Source organism: Lampetra planeri, chromosome 2, assembly GCF_965212315.1.
Source record: "Lampetra planeri chromosome 2, kcLamPlan1.2.h2, whole genome shotgun sequence".
Lineage (NCBI taxonomy): Eukaryota > Metazoa > Chordata > Hyperoartia > Petromyzontiformes > Petromyzontidae > Lampetra > Lampetra planeri.
Window position 1 is genome coordinate 28562650 of NC_136108.1, and position 19945 is coordinate 28582594.

General features: G+C 42.2%; 1 protein-coding gene across 1 annotated transcript in view; it reads right to left on the reverse strand.

Moving 5' to 3' along the window:
- Positions 1-6575: 6575 nt before the first annotated feature.
- The window catches only part of LOC144724297 (uncharacterized), a 59846-nt gene continuing 46476 nt past the window's right edge, over positions 6576-19945 (reverse strand). Inside the window, exons 9-12 of the mRNA XM_078603307.1 lie at positions 18342-18515; positions 17010-17163; positions 6647-6758; positions 6576-6590 (exon numbers count right to left, since the gene is read on the reverse strand). Of these exons, the coding sequence (XP_078459433.1) occupies positions 6576-6590; positions 6647-6758; positions 17010-17163; positions 18342-18515 (455 nt within the window). The remainder of the gene's footprint in view (positions 6591-6646; positions 6759-17009; positions 17164-18341; positions 18516-19945) is intronic.

Below are 19945 nucleotides of genomic sequence, written 5' to 3' on the forward strand. Positions count from 1 at the left end.
GACACAGCTGGTCAACTAACCCCCTTTTTGAGTACAGGTCCTCGCTGATATTTGCGACATTTTCCCCCTTCCTATGTTTAGTTTCAGCTTACGTGGTTAGCAGTGTCGTATAACACTATGGGAACCTCATTTGCCAGTAAAAATATGATAATTGTTGTTTTACCCTTCTATCTGGCAACAAAACTGACACCTTTTTACAAGGAGTCATGTTTGCATAGACCGCAATACCTGCAGTCATAATACAAACAAACAAAAGAACATTACTCTGATAATGTGCACATTATCAGAGTTATGTTCTTTTGTTTGTATTATGACTGCAGGTATTGCGGTCTATGCAAACATGACTCCTTGTAAAAAGGTGTCAGTTTTGTTGCCAGATAGAAGGGTAAAAAAACAATTATCAGTGTCGTATAAGTTTAGGCAGTGAGGATAGAGTATTTATGTCAATGTAGACATGTAATAACGCTTTAATTCATCAATTAAAAAAAGTTAATTAAGCTCACAATACATGCATCAATAAATTATTTACTAAAATTACGTGAAAATTATGTGAAGAGATCAAATTTAGGCGACGTGATCTCAGAGATAGTTTTTGATATCTGCTCACACGTGCCATGCTCTAACATGAAGGGTTGGACTGCCCTGAGCGAGATCTGAAGATTAATACAATTATTTTATTTAAAAAAAATATATACAATTATTTTATTTTTAATGACACAATGCCGATAGCACATTCGGGACATAATTGGGGGGGGGGGGGGCGGGAAGGTAACAAAAACATGAAAAACATAAAACTTGTATTTGAATTTAATCATAACCCATTTGATTACATTTCATGAATTCACTGTGGGTTCAGTGTGTTTTTTTAATTAACTACTTCTGTAATGTGACAGGACATCTCTAACCCAAACAACCACTGCATATTCTTGGTTATTTCGGTAAAGTCGTGACTTTACCGAAAGAACCAAGAATATGAATCCCTGCAGTCACGAAAGCTTTAAATCGAAATTTAACCACTGTGTACATTATTTCAAATACTTGAAACAAATGATGCCGTAGCTAATCGTTTGTTAGAAACATGCATTTAGAGTATTTGGCTGCTATACATTTCCACATGATAGCCACTTTGTTGAGCTATATAGCTCAGCGTACCTGGTACAATAAAAAGAAACTTGGTCTTTTTCTGATTATTTTCCAGGTGGGAGCACACTGAGATTCATCCTCTGTTATAGGTGCCTTCAGTTACACAGAGAATCATTATGTACTGAAGTTTCCATTCCTGGGATCTAGATGCAAAGCCATAACTAATTCAGAGACAGAAGAGTAAAACTATTTAGGTTAAAGAACAAACATTAGCATGATATGGCACAGCCGCCAATAGTCATATCAATTTGACTTTTGTGTTTGTGTGTGTTGATGTGTTGCTCAAATGAGTACCTGGTGCGGTGTGTAAACATCGCCACTAGGGAGACAAAGGCGGTCGGGCGTCGTGCTGGCCACCCACCCTCTCGTGTGCCGTACCGGCGTTGATAGCTGCTCGCAAACGGCATTGCCCCAAAAGTCTGTTCAGGCTATACGGGGGATCTTTGCATTGTTCAAAATCCAAATCCCGGTTGAGGGTTGACTTAGCCCATCATCCTTACAGGGTGAATAAAATCGCTACTTACCTTGTCTGCAAGTCAGCAATGGTTGTCCTGTAGATAGACTCACCCCCACCATAGGAATGTGGAATGTGTCCCACTAGCTCGGGGTAGTAACCAGGAGATGAGCATTGCCTCACCGAGCGAGAAATCATTTTGACTTCATAGCAGTGGATCAAGTGTCCCAGGTATTGTTCCCAGCTGAATGGGGGACAATGCCCCATCTGCTAAAGTGCTTAATGAGTCCCACGTCTCTCTCTCTCTCTTTCAGCAGCGGTTCACTAATGTCATTACTGAACGTGGCCACACAATTCGATGTGATTATCCAAATCCCATATTTAAATCCGATAGCAGAGGTGCTCTCCACCGATCATCAAAAAACCTCTAAAAACATCTATTAATAAGGATAATGAGAAAGTATTAATTATAAATGTAATTTATCAAACCAATTAACTATTGGCCGTCTCTATAGGCTGCATATTAACAGGACAACACATTGCACCATATGTGTGGCTCAAATATCAGTTTTCTGCTGTTATATATCCACTGCTGGATCAAGGAAGGAATCGATGGACTTATGCAATTTGTATTTATATATTAAATGTATTTGTATTGAGCGATTTGCTTAGCTTTCTTATACTCTGCACTCGTGTATATTATTGAATTGTTTGTTGTTGTAACTTTCCAACCTGCCCCCCTACCGAAACATCTGTGAACAAGAGCTTCACAGCTCATCGGATTCTTCCAGTCAAAATAAAGACTTTGATAAAGTCGCCGCCAGCCTTCACAGCAACACAACGTAACGGGTCCACCCGGCACCTACAAACAAGTCGATCTGAATGCTCCATCTCAAAGGTGGAGGTCCTCTTGGATGAATGCCCTTCTTTGGTCGAGCTCTCAATAGTGAGTCTCACTCACCCAGCGTCGTCCCCTTGTACCGAACGTGTCCTCACCTGGCCCCCTTTTGTTTCACCTGCTCAGGTCCTCTACTCCGCGTGTCCCCCCTTCCGTCTCAGCGTAATCCTAATGCACGCGTCTCCCTCCACACTTCTCTGTGCACTTTGGATCCTTTGTTCCATCCTCTTAATCGGTGTCCATCTTTCTGATCCACGTGTCGCAGCAAATAATATGCACCGATTTAAAACTTTCCTCTTGGGAAAAACTGCCATGTTGCTTTTCATGATTAACTTCAGCTTTTCAAAAGCATCGTGATTTTAATCTAGGTCCACTTTCGACAGCGGTCGTCTGGAACCCTCACCTCTTTTCATGGGAGAACGGTCTGATACCTTGGATATATGATATTTCAATAATAGAGGATCTGCATAAGATCCTTAAACTAATTATACGATTGTATCTTTACCACGAGGTATGGTTCCATCTTTCTCCCAATTTATGAGTCACCAGTCATCAGCCTCTTTTTTGCTTCTTCCATGCCCCCGTCGCTCGCTACGACACCTTTTAATCATTTTCTGTGTTATGTTCTCTCAATTTCTTTTCTCGTCGATTTTTTTTGGGAAACTACAAAAGACACGTTGAGGAAGTGGGGAGATACAAACGAGATGCAGGTGCTAAAAACTATCATCGGTCAGACAACCACAAAAGCACCGCACGAATGGAAAGAAGCGCGACTTTAGTTCTGCGTTCGTGCTTATATAAGCATCCTGGGGGTAAGAGCCTTGCAGCTACCATAATAACCACGTCCAGTTGAGTGCCAACCTTTAGTTGGTCAACCCAGTGATCACATGCGATGAGAAACACTTCACTTCACACTCGACTGTTACTAAGCGACGCACGACGGTGATAACTGGCCGTCGGAGCAAGGAAGCTGCTACTAAATTCAGAATTGTGCAAAGGCCCGACGCAAATACTCGTTGGAAAGCTTTCCTGTACGCGTCGGCGAATGGTTACGCAACAGCCACCAGCGAACGATGCCAATGGGGAAACAAACGAGAAACTTTGCGGAAAAACTCTGCTTGCAGCGGGCAATTTGAGACCAATTATAAAAGTTAACTTTAGTTGTTCACGTACGTGCTTATGGAATATATTTTAGTGCAATTTGAGAATGCTCCATATAACAGGCCGTAAGTGATAATTACAAAACAGCAGCTCGTCACGAAGATGTGACTAACGAGCGCACGCAATTTTTCAGACAGGGCTTCTGCATTACAACAAGTGTGAATACATCATCAAGTAGTACTGGTAGGAACCTCCTGGTTACACCAGCCCACAGGGGATGATTGTGTCCGTCCATCCGTCGTGCAGGGAGGGGCTGGGTGGGGAGGGATTGGGTGGGGAGGGTGGGTAGGATGGGGCTGGGTGGGGATGGGAGGGTGGGGAGGGGCTGGGTGGAGAGGGTGGGGAGGGGCTGGGTCGGGAGGGTGGGGCTGGGTGGGGAGGGGTGGGTGGGGAGGGGCTGGGTGGGGAGGGTGGGGAGGGGCTGTGTCGGGAGGGTGGGGCTGGGTGGGGAGGGTGGGGAGGGGTGGGGCTGGGTGGGGAGGGGCTGGTCACCTCGTGGTGCCCTTATAAAACTCAACGTGTAACCTACTCACGCCGGCTTGTGCCCGCCCTCACAGTCGGGCATATTTGCAGAATACACCACGCCGCCGTTGACCCTGGCCATTGACCGAGCAACCCAACGTTCCTACCAGCTCCCTCCGCAGGAATGTGTTGTTTCTGTTCAGGGGTGGCTGGGAGATTGAGGGGATCAGAGTACTCAGCCCGCATCCACTGAGATCTCGGTTAAATTGGGTTCTCAAGTGTGGTCAGATGTTGGCCTCAGCCAAGTCACCAATGACGGCTTAAAAAACCCTTCATATCAAATGTGATAGTTCACCCGAATTAACATTTTGATTTGACTGCCATGGGGCAAACATCTCTATAGTGGGGTGCACGGGAAATGGCAGTGCCCCTATGCATCAATAAGAGTTCACTCACATGTATTTCAGAAGTAGTTCTGTGATATCACCTTCATGAGCTTTTTTTCGAATTTTCTCCGATATGCATTGCACTGCAGGAGTTCTGAATAGGCATTTTATTTGCTTCATATCATGGTTGGCGACGTACGGTGCGAAATAAGTTCTACATACAGTGATGGAAAACATATTATATCCCCTGCTGATTTTGTACGTTTGCCCACTGACAAAGAAATAATCAGTCTATAATTTTAATGGTAGGTTTATTTGAACAGTGAGAGACAGAATAACAACAACAAAATCCAGAAAAACGCATGTCAAAAATGTTATAAATTGATTTGCATTTTAATGAGGGAAATAAGTATTTGACCCCTCGGCAAAACATGACTTAGTACTTGGTGGCAACACCCTTGTTGGCAATCACAGAGGTCAGACGTTTCTTGTAGTTGGCCACCAGGTTTGCACACATCTCAGGAGGGATTTTGTCCCACTCCTCTTTGCAGATCTTCTCCAAGTCATTAAGGTTTCGAGGCTGACGTTTGGCAACTCGAACCTTCAGCTCCCTCCACAGATTTTCTATGGGATTAAGGTCTGGAGACTGGCTAGGCCACTCCAGGACCTTAATGTGCTTCTTCTTGAGCCACTCCTTTGTTGCATTGGCCGTGTGTTTTGGGTCATTGTCATGCTGGAATACCCATCCACGACCCATTTTCAATGCCCTGGCTGAGGGAAGGAGGTTCTCACCCAAGATTTGACGGTACATGGCCCCGTCCATCGTCTCTTAGATGTGGTGAAGTTGTCCTGTCCCCTTAGCAGAAAAACAACCCCAAAGCATAATGTTTCCACCTCCATGTTTGACGGTGGGGATGGTGTTCTTGGGGTCATAGGCAGCATTCCTCCTCCTCCAAACACGGCGAGTTGAGTTGATGCCAAAGAGCTCCATTTTGGTCTCATCTGATCACAACACTTTCACCCAGTTGTCCTCTGAATCATTCAGATGTTCATTGGCAAACTTGAGACGGGCATGTATATGTGCTTTATTGAGCAGGGGGACCTTGCGGGTGCTGCAGGATTTCAGTCCTTCACGGCGTAGTGTGTTACCAACTGTTTTCTTGGTGACTATGGTCCCAGTTGCCTTGAGATCATTGACAAGATCCTCCCGTGTAGTTCTGGACTGATTCCTCACCGTTCTCATGATCATTGCAACTCCACGAGGTGAGTTCTTGCATGGAGCCCCAGGCCGAGGGAGATTGGCAGTTATTTTGTGTTTCTTCCATTTGCGAATAATCGCACCAACTGTTGTCACCTTCTCACCAAGCTGCTTGGCGATGGTCTTGTAGCCCATTCCAGCCTTGTGTAGATCTACAATCTTGTCCCTGACATCCTTGGAGAGCTCGTTGGTCTTGGCCATGGTGGAGAGTTTGGAATCTGATTGATTGATTGCTTGCTTCTGTGAACAGGTGTCTTTTATACAGGTAACAAGCTGAGATTAGGAGCTCCTAATCTCAGCTCGTTAGCTGTATAAAAGACACCTGGGAGCCAGACATCTTTCTGATTGAGAGGGGGTCAAATACTTATTTCCCTCATTAAAATGCAAATCAATTTATAACATTTTTGACATGCATTTTCTGGATTTTTTTTGTTGTTATTCTGTCTCTCACTGTTCAAATAAACCTACCATTAAAATTATAGACTGATAATTTCTTTGTCAGTGGGCAAACGTACAAAATCAGCAGGGGATCAAATACTTTTTTCCCTCACTGTACGTACATGCCGCAGAAATTTGTAATGCAACTTAAAAACAAATATTCAATGCAAGGTTTATTTAATACTACAGCATTAAAAAAAATAAGGAATGGAATATTCCATAGGAAACAATGTTTTTTTTTTATAATTACGTCTTTTTTTTATTTGATAAGAGCTCAATACAGAGCACAAAGCGTAACAAGGCAAGAGGGCACAGAAATTCTGCGGACAGAAGCTCATGAGTTGAGGGAAGCGGAGAAAACGAGGGCTCCCTGCCCTACTCGCGTAGGGACTGTGAGCGGGAAGGCAGAGATGTTTACATGCGACGCGATTTTAACATGCACTGACCTTAGGATGCACAAGTGACCTCACTTCTCTTGTCTGATACACCGTAATGCCATCGACGGACAGCTCCAATGCACAGGCACTGCTGCTCCCTGACAATGCTGAGGTGGACGCCCTGCAAAATGCATTCGTAATGCACGGCAAGCATGATTAATCACTCATGTTTTCACCTAAATTCGCAGAACTGCCAAAGCACAGGGATGCCATCCAATTACAAGAACGTTTTTAAGCGAGACTGTGCGAGAGGCTGATTGCCCGCTCTTGAGTGCGACCGTTCGTGTGTCTTTGTCTTGTGCAGATGGGGCGCGTTGGTGTTGTGGTTAATGCACCGTGCACTGAACACAGTCACCCAAGTTTGATACCCGCTCACGGCCAACACTAGTGTGTCAAACATCTGAACCAGTCCTGGGCCTCCCTTAGGTCGACTCAGGCAGTAGGGCATAGTGTTGTTCCTCCCACCCTCTCATGTGCTGTGCTGGCCTTCATCGATGCTTGCTAGCAGCACTTGTCCCAACAATCTGTTAATGTGGCGGGAGGGGGGGGGGAGTGGTGGTGCAGTGGCTCACGTGTTACACAATCCAGTGAGCTGAGCCTGCACTTGGACTCCGTTGTGTTGCCTGAACGTCATGTGAGTGGAAACAAACGTGGCCAGGTGTGTTGGTTGCTAAATCAGCACTCAAGCCAAACTTCAGCATGAGCTTGCTAACAGTACTTCACCCTGTTATTATTATTATTATGTTTGTTTACCCAGGAGGTCTCACCAAGTCACAATTTTCGTTTTCAAGAGGGTCCTGTCAAATTTTCACGGTACGTTCTTTTTGGTTAATTGGCATTCATCGCCTTTACCTCATTTGTCTTTGTGCATGATTCCTGGCTGTGCACATCAGTGGCAGATGGTGACTCTATCTGGTCTGGCTCTCACCAAGGTCAGATCAGCATAGCTTTATTAACTGCTTAAATAACCCCTCCAAGCAGTTGAGACCGGAAGAGAGACATTCGGGTTTCCGGCCCTCACACATTCCTCCTTGCTTGTCGTGCTGGCATTAAAATGTGCCCGCTTCGAGCACTTGTGTCAAAACTTTCAAACAGGTTAAAACGAGGACACATTGTAAATCATTCTGCTTAAGGGTGCAAGTGGGCCATATGCTATTCTGTACCCCAAAAAACTCAAGTTTTGATCTCTTGTCAACCCCATACATGAAAAGGAGACCGCAACACTCAACCATGCACGGTTTAGCTGAACAAATTCGGAGATTACCTTTAGATGAGTGCATTTTTTTAAAAACAGGCCTAAAATCCCTGCACAATATTGCATTTTCATTTTCTCGTTTCCTGTAGTTACGAACACTCATGGAAATGCACTTTCGAAAACCCATCATAAGCCAAAGTTTATGCACTATCTACACAATGCAGATACTTTTTTGTTTAAAAAAGAAAGGGGAGGACAACTTTTAAAAAGTTCCTTCAAAAAGCAGGAGAAGGATTACCCATCAGGCCGATTCACCCCGAGCTTACTTTGGCTTAAAACAGTGAGCCAGCTATCTCGGAGGAGATTAAAAGGCTGGGTTCTTCAACAATAGCTCAAGCGCCATATATTTCTCAGAAACAAACTCGGTGTAGTATTTTTTTGATGGCCTGCCACAATAAATCAGGCAAGGCAGAGGCAGCCGTCACGGAGAGTTGTGGCAGGAACCCGGCGTGAAGCCAAGGATAAAGAGGTTCACCTTCACTAAACTCGCGCTGATTACGTTATTTGCTGAGGCTTGTGTGGTGCACCGGATTATATAATCAGTGGATCTGGGGTTGGAGGTGATAAGATAACTGCCCAATGAAACAAATTATTGCCACTTCTCACTTTAATTGCAAGACAGTAATATTCAATAAATCAATACATGCCATGTTATACACATACGCACGGTCCTTATGACTCTCAAAACAAAGATAATTGTATAAAATATCCATAATATCCAACTTAATCATACTGTTGATTGTTGGATTCACATCAGGCTGTAAGAAATTGAATGAATAGGTTGTAATTGTAAGAATAGGCTGCAATACCATCATTGAGCAGTTGATATGACAGCATTTCTCTCAATTAAGAGATCATGGGTTCAAATCGTCGTGTTTTGGGCCATTATTTCCCCTATTTTTGGCTGAACTGTGGCCGTGTTTGTGTAAATCTGGCCTGATTCCACAATCCACATTTCATGGTGGACCGCTAATTCTGACGTCCCTCAGTTCACGAGGTGAAACAAGTCAAAGCGAGGAGAGCTAAGAACGAGCTTGGAAGGCCACCGTGGGATTCCTGAACCTGTCCGCAAAATCCTGAGCTGGGTTTCCGCTGGCCGAATTAAGATACTCTGTACCTGAAGGCATGAGCACGTGAGGGAGTGCGAGGAGGACTTGGCAAACCATTCCCCTCGTACGCATGGCATTTTGGCACGTGCATTTCGCAAAAGACATGCCGGAACGTGCTCTGAAAGTACGTCTGCTCTGACCAGTGGTTTCCTGTGGCTCCGGGCCAGGCTAGCAGTAAGCTCACACACCCTAACACCGGCAAACATTTATTACACGACATTCAAAGCAATGACGTTTTTTTTGTTTGGCATAGTCATTGTTGGCCGGGCTGAGACCATCAAACTGATAATTGTGTTAATTGTGTGAACATCGCGCTATTCCTGATGCAAGTTGTCCCCGTGGTCTCGTGGATTTTCTCCGGGTCCTCCAGTTTATCCCTCCACATTTAGAAACATGCGTTCAGAGTATTTGGTTGCTATACATTTCCACATGATAAGTTACTTCGTTGAGCTATCATTTATGGCCAGGTTGCTTCTAAAAAAGAGCTATATAGCTCAGTGGACCTTACCTGATAAAATACCAAAAAAATTTTGTTTAGTTTCAATATAATTCTTTTTTCACCTGAGGACGATTGCTTGTGTTGCGATCGAAACGTCGTGATTTTTTTTATTATTATTTTTCTATCTACGTGACTTTACCAAAAGACCCAAAGAGGATGAATTTCTGCAGTCACAAAAGATTTAAATCAAGATATAAATTATACTTTTTGCTCTACAGCTACATCATCCATATGAAGAAGATCACCTCAGATTAGCACGGCTGACTACGTACGGTGCGAAAGAAGAACATATATACATAATAGACTTGAAAACCTGGTTTTCTTCAAATGTGGCTGAAACTCGGATTTAAACCCAGGATGTTAACAGTGCCAGCTCTGTGCTCTGACTCCCTCCTGTGTTGACTGGCCACCTCGACTAGAAACATAATCAAATGTAAAATTACGGTGGAGAAAGAAATACGTGGATAACTACATATCATATATGGAATTTAATGAAATGAGCATGTACAGTAAATGCATTTGTGATGTATGTATGACCTTTTCCTGATCCACTGTGATATCCTTCATTTAAAATGTTTACATTATCCCAGTAGCCAAACAATCGGTATTCATCAAGGGGATAATAACACTGAAAATTATTATTTAATAAATGTTCCGACCACTACATTCCAATATTACCATAATGTACACATAAGCTCAAACCGCAAAGTGTGAATAGGTAAACGTATTTCGCTTAGATGGCAAACTACTGAGCCTATTCATCTTCTTGGTTCTTTCGGTAAAGTCACGTAGAATGGAAATAATAAAATAATAAAATAAAACATAATGAAATAATATATTATATTAAATAATAAAATAAGCATAATAACATAATATATTATTTTATTATGTTTTATTTTATTTTTTTACTATTTCCATTCTACGTGACTTTACCGAAAGAACCAAGAAGATGAATCCCTGCAGTCACGAAAGCTTTAAATCGAAATTTACTGAGCCTATTTTCCAGAGCAACACGCAGCACAGGTCCAATCACGCAGCATAAATTAAAACATTAATACAAAGCGCATTGGAGATAGGGGTCCGGAGAATTGAAATGACATTACACTGAAACCTCATTTCCGTGAAATGTCTCAAATCTGCACAGTGGGATACTCGACTCACTTCAAATATAACCTTGAATGTATTGCTGCTTTCTAGTTCTGCGCTGAAAGACGGCTCACACGGCTGGTGCCACTGCATTTACATTCATATCCACGCGAAGGCGGAGGTCTCGTCAACACGTGATGATTATGTATTCTTGGTTCTTTCGGTAAAGTCACGTAGAAGGCAAATAATAAAATAATAAACATAAACACAATAAATTAAATTCTCACGACGTTTTGGCCACAATACAAGCAGCCGTCCTCAAGTGAAGAAACAGAGTTGTCGGAAAGACAGCGCTGGGAGAAACAGAGCTGTCAGAAAGACAGCGCTGTTTCTTCACCTGAGGACGGCTGCTTGCGTTGTGGCAGAAACGTCGTGAGAATTTCATTTTATTATGTTTAATTTGTATTATTTTATTATTTCCCTTCTACATGACTTTACCGAAAGAACTAAGAATATGAATCCCTGCAGTCACGAACGCTTTAAATCGAAATGATGATGTTGGTTGTAATTTCCAGCAAAATGTCTACGAAATTGTAAAATATATCTTGCTTTTCAACAAAGTGAAACTAAATCAATTGGCATATTTTCCCACGTGACAACTTGATTTCATTGTCTCTGTTGGGTGGCGGAGCATTGTAGTTAAAACATGTACCTACTACGCAATCGAACCCACTATACGACTGTGCATACAAGGCATAACCATTCATCCCCCCAATCCCCCTCAATTCATCACATTTTTCTGATTCAGAAGTTGCAATTTGATTATGGCGAATGTAGCGGGGTCTTGCGGTTGGAGGTGTCACGTGATTCTCTCACATTCAACGCATACAAATCGAAGGACATCACTTCCCAGGCATGTGATGTGATCCATGCATTATGAGATTAACAATCGATATTTATAGATGGATCCATTAATCGTTGGTTCCCTACAGGCTACTATTTTAACAATAACACAGAGTAGCGACATACACCGACATTGTAAAGTGACATTTTATTGCCATTGTAGCAAAATGTACATGTTGTCAAAATGCTAAATTACCACCTAGCATTAATAATAATTTGCATCCCTTTGTAAATTCACTGCCGGATGAAAGGCTGGGATTTATTTAACCATACTTCACCACACTTCTCAGTGTGGGTTGCTGATGGGGGGGGGGTTCAAGCCTTAGTCAGATATCCATCGCCACTGTTGATAGCCGCGGATGGGAATCAAACTCACGGCGCCGGGTTCATATTAAAATTTTTGTTTTACTAGGTGGGACCCACTGAGCTACGTCGCTATATATTATTTTAGAAGCGACCTGGCCACAAATGATAGCTCAATGAAGTGGCTTATCACGTGGAAATGTTATAGTAGCCAAATACTCTAAACGTATGATTCTAAATGTAGGAGGAAAAAGTAACCCGTAAAAACAAAGTTTTTCACTATAAATCCTTTATATGCGTGGCATCGGTTTTATTTTATTATTCATTTATGTTTTTCTTGAGTAAGAGTTTCATTTTTATCACATTGGTATTTTAAATTAAATATGGAAAAAAATCCTAAAAAGTGGAACGTTTTTGAATTTTTTTTTCACGAAAATAAATTGTCACGCACAACGAGTCTGTGTGCAAAATGTCAGCTCGATTGGATCACGGGAAGTGGGTTAAAAAACGACCGAAAGATTTGCACGGTCGTAAGCGCGCAAGCAAGCAAGCGAACTTAATATAAAGGATTTAAAAATACCGGAGGACCCAGAGAAAAAGTCCGCACAACCACAGGGAGAACATGCAAACTCTAAATATACAGGCATCAAGGTGGGGATTGAACCCACCACCACCTGTATGCCAGGCGAGGTAGTTAACATCTCGCCACCGTGGCACCCTCTGTGTCAAATGTAACTAAAATCATAACGTGGGTGTGATGCTAAAATGCATCTGATGATGATGTCACCTCATATACACTTGTTGTGGAGGGTAAGGCAATGCCACCTGAAGCGTTCTCATTTACCTATAGCTCATTACCTCTGGTATAAAGAGTTGTCTTTTTAGGTGAGGGATATAGGGAGGGGGGGCACCTTGAGCCATGGCCCTGCACTTGAGCAGGAAACTTGAAAGAAACTCGAATCCTAATGTATGTTGAACTTCTTTCACCCCGTACGTAGCCAAGGTGCGATTAGCACTGTTGGCTACGAAGGCTTATATGGCTGTGTTTTACCAATCATCCGGCTCATACTTGCCCAACAAACTCATGAGCGACTCCACCACCACCAACGCGGCTTCCATCACGAAAACAATGGCCGGCGCTTAAGCGGGTCTGGATAAACTACGGGAGATGCGGAGACGTGATAGATACCTGATGCACAAGTGTCAAGGAAAAGGTTCTCTCCTGTGTGCAATGGCAGCTATGGCTACGAATGCCAAACCACGGAGCGCATAACTTCACACTGCCGCAAATATATAAACGTGAAGGTGGTGTTTTCAAAAAATTAGCGAAATCTTGGAAAAAGCACTTGAATGGCTAAATAACTTAGAACTGAATCTCCAATAGTTGCCCTTCGTTGGCCACACAAGATAACCATCATTATATATCAATGGGCTCATCGTACAGTCTGCTCACTGCTGTTGCCACTCCATAAAGAACAAATTAGGTACAACAAGTGATTCTGAGTGCAATGCACCCACTCACACACGAATACTTATGACAGAGGTGGGACAAAGTCATTGTTATGCAAGTCCAAGTCGAGTCGCAAGTCATCAAATTCATGACTCGAGTCTGACTCGAGTCCAAGTCACATGACTCGAGTCCACATCTCATAGGTGGGACAAAGTCATTGTTATGCAAGTCCAAGTCGAGTCGCAAGTCATCAAATTGATGACTCGAGTCTGACTCGAGTCCAAGTCACATGACTCGAGTCCACACCTCTGACTTATGATCGCATGGATAATTATACACCATTTATAATGAATCTCCCAGAGATTGGGCATGCATTCTATAGATAGGGCATTCAAAATTGGCTGCATGCCAAATCTATGTATTGTGAGGTTCTAAATGAACAAATACTGCAGTACAAACAACATAAATTCTACACAGACAAATATAGACTTTACTGTCCACTCAGAGCATGTTAAGCGGTGATTTTTCTGTTAAAAAACCCAAAGTCCTGTCATCACTTGACTATACCACTCACAACTGCAATTATCAACACGACTTCAATACGGCAAGGCAGACGGGCAAATGAGTCAGCGGAGTTATATATGCGCACATCACAGCAGGCGAACAAAAAAACACATTTCCAGTCGAGTACTTTTAGTTTGATAACGACCACACACCAAAGTTGTGTGTATACCCGAATGCATGTGCATGGGAGTTGTTTTAGGATACCGTTCAACATAACTGTAGCAACTAAATTTGTTCTAGATTTGAAGCTTTCGTGACTGCAATGATTCATACTCTTTGGTTTTTTCGGTAAAGTCACGTAGGTAAAACAATAAATAAAATAAAATAAATGAAAACAACTAAATTAAATCACGACGTTTCGGAGGTAACACAAGCTTACTTCATCAGGTGTAAAAAGGCACAGCAAAATAACTGTAACTGTAGCTACAGTTATTTTGCTGTGCCTCCGAAACATCGTGATTTAATTTAGTTGTTTTCATTTATTTTATTTTATTTATTGTTTTACCTACGTAACTAAATTTGTGTTATTCAATGAGTATCTGGCTGGTTTTTTATTTTGCTTTTTGTGCTTAGTTTGTTGTCCTTCCCCCGCACCTCCAGTTCACATTGTTGGATACATATGGCACGAAAGAAGTTCAATATACATTTCTAAAAATCTGCGTGCGTGTGTATGTACGCGAGTGCATTCTTACACAAGTCTAATATCTGTTTCGAATTTATTTGTGCAAGTTATGTGATGTTTTTGTTTCATGCAGATGGGTTATTTCCGTCACACAAGAATGGTCTGTAAAATGATTTTTCGCCACCCGTAATTGCACCATAAATCATGCCTGGACAGTACAAGGACCTTAATTGCAATGCTTGCAATGGAATTCTGCATCGAACCAATTCATAAAAATATCAGTGGCAGAGTACAGAGGCAAATTTATTTTAAATGCAATGTGTTTCACTCGAGTTTAAAAGGGCAGTTGCCTTTGTTACAAAAGTACATTTGTCTAGCCTGTTAATATGGTGGTGGACTACATTGATTTAATATCTATGCAACATTCAAATAAAGTAAGTCACAGCCTGGAAAAGGTTTTATGTTTTTCAATATCCACTTGTCTATAACACTGATGGCACCAAACTCTCAATCACGGTATGCATTTATAAAAAGGTGAATTTTAACAAATTCTCCATTCACAGACGGTATTTAAAAACATGCATCACAGTGGCGTCATTGATATTTAATTCACCCTCTTACTTGCATAAACCTTGTGAACTTAACAATGCCCAACTTATTCATCTAAACTCCCCCCAAACGTTCATCAATAACCATGCCGTCAACATATAATAGGCTACGTTTCCGAAATGGCCCTTCTTCATAGCACGTACAATTAAGAAGGGTCTTAATTATTATGTAATGTTCTTTTTAAGGCAGTGTTATTGATGAATATGTTTGGTGTTTTTTGTTGTTGTAAATTGTGTTTATCTGCCACTGCCAACACGGCATCTCAAAATAGGTTGTTAATGTACTTTTGTTGTGCAATTTTAATCGTAGTGTTTAATAAATAGCAGTTCGAAGCCACTTGAAATGCAAATGATAAATCTTTAAGTAGGCAAAGGAAAGGTAAACTTTTATACCCAAAACCCTTTAGAAAGTTGCTAAAATATAAAAGCCGATATGGACATGGTTTCAAATTAATGCACTTTGCCATGTACATATTACTCGAGCATAACACAGGCATTGCTGACCCACCCATCCTTCAGTCTAAGTAAATATTCTGATGCCGTGAATTGTTACAGGAACGTGCAACATCCAAATAAATAAAAGGGGGGGGGGGGATGGCGGGGGAACAAATAAGCCCTAAATAAAGTACCCACGTTGTCTTGAATTTTGCAAGCATGCGTGCCCTAACAAGATATTTTTAAGAGGCAGATGTCAAAATGGGACCTTTTTGACAGTATAAAAGTTTGGCAATAAAAAAGGTGTTATTTAGATGTTCAAATACCAAACAGAAACCCATGCTCTGATGATGTTTGTTTGCGTGTTTTGCCACAAGTACGTGTGGTTAATGCAGACATGATTCCTTGCAAAAAGTTTCTATTTGGTGTTTGAACATCTAAATACCTATTCTTGGTTCTTTCGGTAAAGTCACGCAGAAGGGAAATAATAAAATAATACCAATATAAAACAATACAAATTCTCACGACGTTTCGACTGCAACACAAGCAATCATCGTCAGGTGTGAAAACTACAGCAAGAAAATTTGCCACTTCTTTTTAAATTTTCTTGCTGTGGTTTTCACACCTGATGATGATTGCTTGTGTTGCAGTCGAAACGTCGTGAGAATTTGTATTGTTTTATATTGGTATTATTTTATTATTTCCCTTCTATGTGACTTTACCGAAAGAACCAAGAATATGAATCCCTGCAGTCACGAAAGCTTTAAATCAAAATCTAAATACCTGTTTTATTGCCAGAAAGGGTAAAAAACAATTTTAATTTTTTCAGATTTTGATACTAGCAAATTGTAGCTGCTATTCTTTTTTCAGACAGATGTCAGCCATTATAATTCATCCATTCGTTTATTATCTATAAGCCGATTATTTCCCTTGTGGAAGAGTAGCCCTAGGGGATACCTCTTAACGCGGTGCAAGATCTCCTTAGCTTCGCGGACTTGAAGGAGAGATCATAACAGGAGTTTGCGTAAAATGCCCACGTGGTGTTGCCATACACTGAGGGTGTAAAGACTGAGGAAGGCAGATAAATACGCCGATGCAGAGCAGACAATGTGCTTGCCTGTTCACACGAGTAATGGGGCGATGCTTGATTCCATTGACAGCCACAAAGCTCCAGTGATGGTAATTAAACATTCCCATGACAGTGGCCCGGGGGGGGGCAGAATGTCTCTTCACAGGATTACCACTTTTGACATTTAAGATGAGTTCACCCCATTTTCCGGGATTGCAACTCGGCAACCTTCCTATCGTGACCAAAGTGCTTTGACCACAGAGCCACCATGTCAGACTCTACACGGTCTACTCAAGAGTGCACTGACCTGTCGCTTGGTGAATATTGATACCTGTATTGAATCATCTGTATTAAGAGTGACATTATTTTTTTCTTCAAATCAGCATTTTTGCTGAACAGGGCCTCCAACCCATGCGAAAATGCAGCGGTTTAAATTCCCACCATCTAGCATGAGCATTGCCCACCATACCTGACTGTGATGGCAGACAGCTGGCCATGGTTTGCCCGCTGTGGCGAGGAGACCGTTACAATTGTGTCGAAGCGGCCACAGCCCAGCCGAGCAGTCGGCCTTCCGTCAGTCAGGAAGAGGTGGATGAAGAACGCGTGTAGGCCTTCGCTGCCACCTGCACTCACGAGCGACACAATCACTCAATTCGGCCGGGCCCCTCCTCGGCCGATGGGTGCTCCCCCTTTCACTTCTTCACACGAGCATTGCCCGCGACGGCACACGATGGGCCCGATCGTGGCTGTTAACGCGTCGTCAAACATATCGGCCCACGATGGTGCGACTTCATTTTCTGAAGAAATATGCATTTTGTCATCACCCCTGGAGACTTTGTGTAGTTCACGAAGCTTGTAAAAAAAACACACGTGCCCCGAGACATGTCTATAATATTATGACACATCAATAGTTTTTGAGCCGATTGAACATGCTCGGCTCTGACAGATCGTGATGTGTTCCAGTCAAGGGGCTGGACGATAATGAGTGGCCCAAAGCAAGTTTCTCTCTTGAAGCTGAAATGAATAGGTCAACAGTCACAGACTTCCGAGCTGATCGGGTGGTAGTCTACATTTGGAAAACCAAACGAAAAAGAAACCCACTATCATGGCCAAATATATTAAAGGTGATGCAATTACTAAAAGTGTCCATGAGGGAATATTCGACTACAAAATAAACTTCCATACACGTGTAAAAAACCAAACACGTAATTTTTATTGCAACATTTCCAGTTATTTATATGAAACGTGGAGCATCACTGGCCGAACAAACATATGTTGTGCTTCAACTGGCCCCATAGTTCATTGCAAATTAAGAACTGTGAAATAATAAGACGTAAAACAAATCAGTGTTTGTGCGATCGTGTGCTGATCACGGGCCCTCTGTGTGAACCCAATGCTAAGATGACACGCACACGAGGCGTGCAATGGATTTGCACCCACTGAACCCCACGTCCTTGTTCCTTTGGTGGCCAGTTAACCCCGTGACGTGTGATAGATGATAGAAGAATGACAGCACGTGACACAGCGTGGTCCCAGAACTCCAAAGCTTGTTAAGCAACTGAAGTTGTTGGTTTTGTGAAGCAACGCAGTGTCGAGCTCATATGGTGTTCATGGAAACTCATAACATCCTAAATGTGCAATGCACCACTTTTATAACAGTTTGATGTAGTAATAATAATAAAGTATCACTTCTACATATATAATACATTTCCATGTGAAGGTGTTAAACGAGCCCACATCTGGTGTTCCGAGTTAAGGCAAAATATGATTCGGCGTTTGCATCGAAGGTAGTCCTACTCACTGTAAAGCATCGTTCCATTCACAGCTGCAGTCTTGACGGTAATGACGATTTCAAAAGACAAGTCTTTCCTCGGAGAAAAATCATTCTTTTCGTTGCTGTTTTCCAGCAGCGAGGACAGAGCAGGCAGCTTCAGGAAAGAGCTCCCACCGAACGATGGGAAGTATATGGTGTCATCTGCAACAATAATAAAAAATGACAATGAATAATTACATAGCAACCTACAAATAAAAATACAAATGCGTGAGGTTCCTGAAATCCTGTTTGGGAGTTAACCACGGTGATTATGAAAGCAAAAACAGAAGCAATTACAGTCAAGTCGGCAATGAGTGAGATGCCTCATACCTGAACTCTAACATTTAATTAGCTTACGGAATGTATTTATAACCATTTTTTTCTTACGACATCTTTACTTGCTTCGGTAGCACTGCCAGAGAGCGATACGGCAAATGCCGACTCCCATCTGTTCCATCTGCATTGGATGAAGTGTTTCCCTGATTGCGTGCACACCTTTCTCTGCGTGATCCGGGATCCTCCCACGTGTGTGAACGCTCGTTAATTTGCTGAAAACATCTTGACACACGGCAATACCCGCTAACAAGGGCTCAGACTCATGACATGTATTCATACTGGAGGAATCTGATGAGCTGTAAAGCTCTTTTTCATCTTCTTGGTTCTTTCGGTAAAGTCACGTAGAAGGGAAGTAATAAAATAAAAAATATTATGTTTTATTTTTATTATTTTATTACTTCCCTTCTACGTGACTTTACCGAAAGAACCAAGAAGATGAATCCCTGCAGTCACGAAAGCAGCTTTAAATCGAAATTCTCTTTTTCACAGATTTTTTTAGCAGGGGCGGGTAAGAATGTTACAACAACAAACAGTACAAAAACATGATAGGAGTGTAAAGTACAAGAAAGGAAAACAAATCGCCTAAATTTCGATTTAAAGCTTTCGTGACTGCAGGGATTCAGACGCTGTCTCCCCGACAGACCTGGTCTTCACCTGAGGACGGATGCTTGCGTTGTGGCCGGAACGTCGTGAGAATTATTTTATTATGTTTTATTTTTATTATTTTATTACTTCCCTTCTACGTGACTTTACCGAAAGAACCAAGAAGACAAATCGCCTAAACACATACAAATACAACGAAACCATCCCCATCCTACCAGGCAATGCCCACTGAGGTATTAACTTATTTTTTTTAAAGCGACCTGGCCAAAAAAGAATGCTCAACAAAGTGGCCCGTCATTTGGATACTTTTAGCAGCTAAATTATCTAAATAGCCGAAACACACTCGGAGAAAACAATCCACTCGACCACAGGAAGAACATGCAAACACCAAATATATAAGCGCCAGGGTCGGGATCTAACCCCCGACACCTCTTGCATAGCAGACGAGGAAGATAGCATCTCAACCACCGTGGCACCCTATAATTATGTTTAACTTGGGTGGGCCAAAATGACATTTGGTGGTGCAGGGCCCATGCCAGCGACCAGCTCCTCGCTGAGACCCATCGCTTACAACATTTAAGAACCTGCTTAAATCATGGGTGACTCTCATCTTTAAACTCAGGATCTCAACGATGCTGCATCGGTGCTTTCGT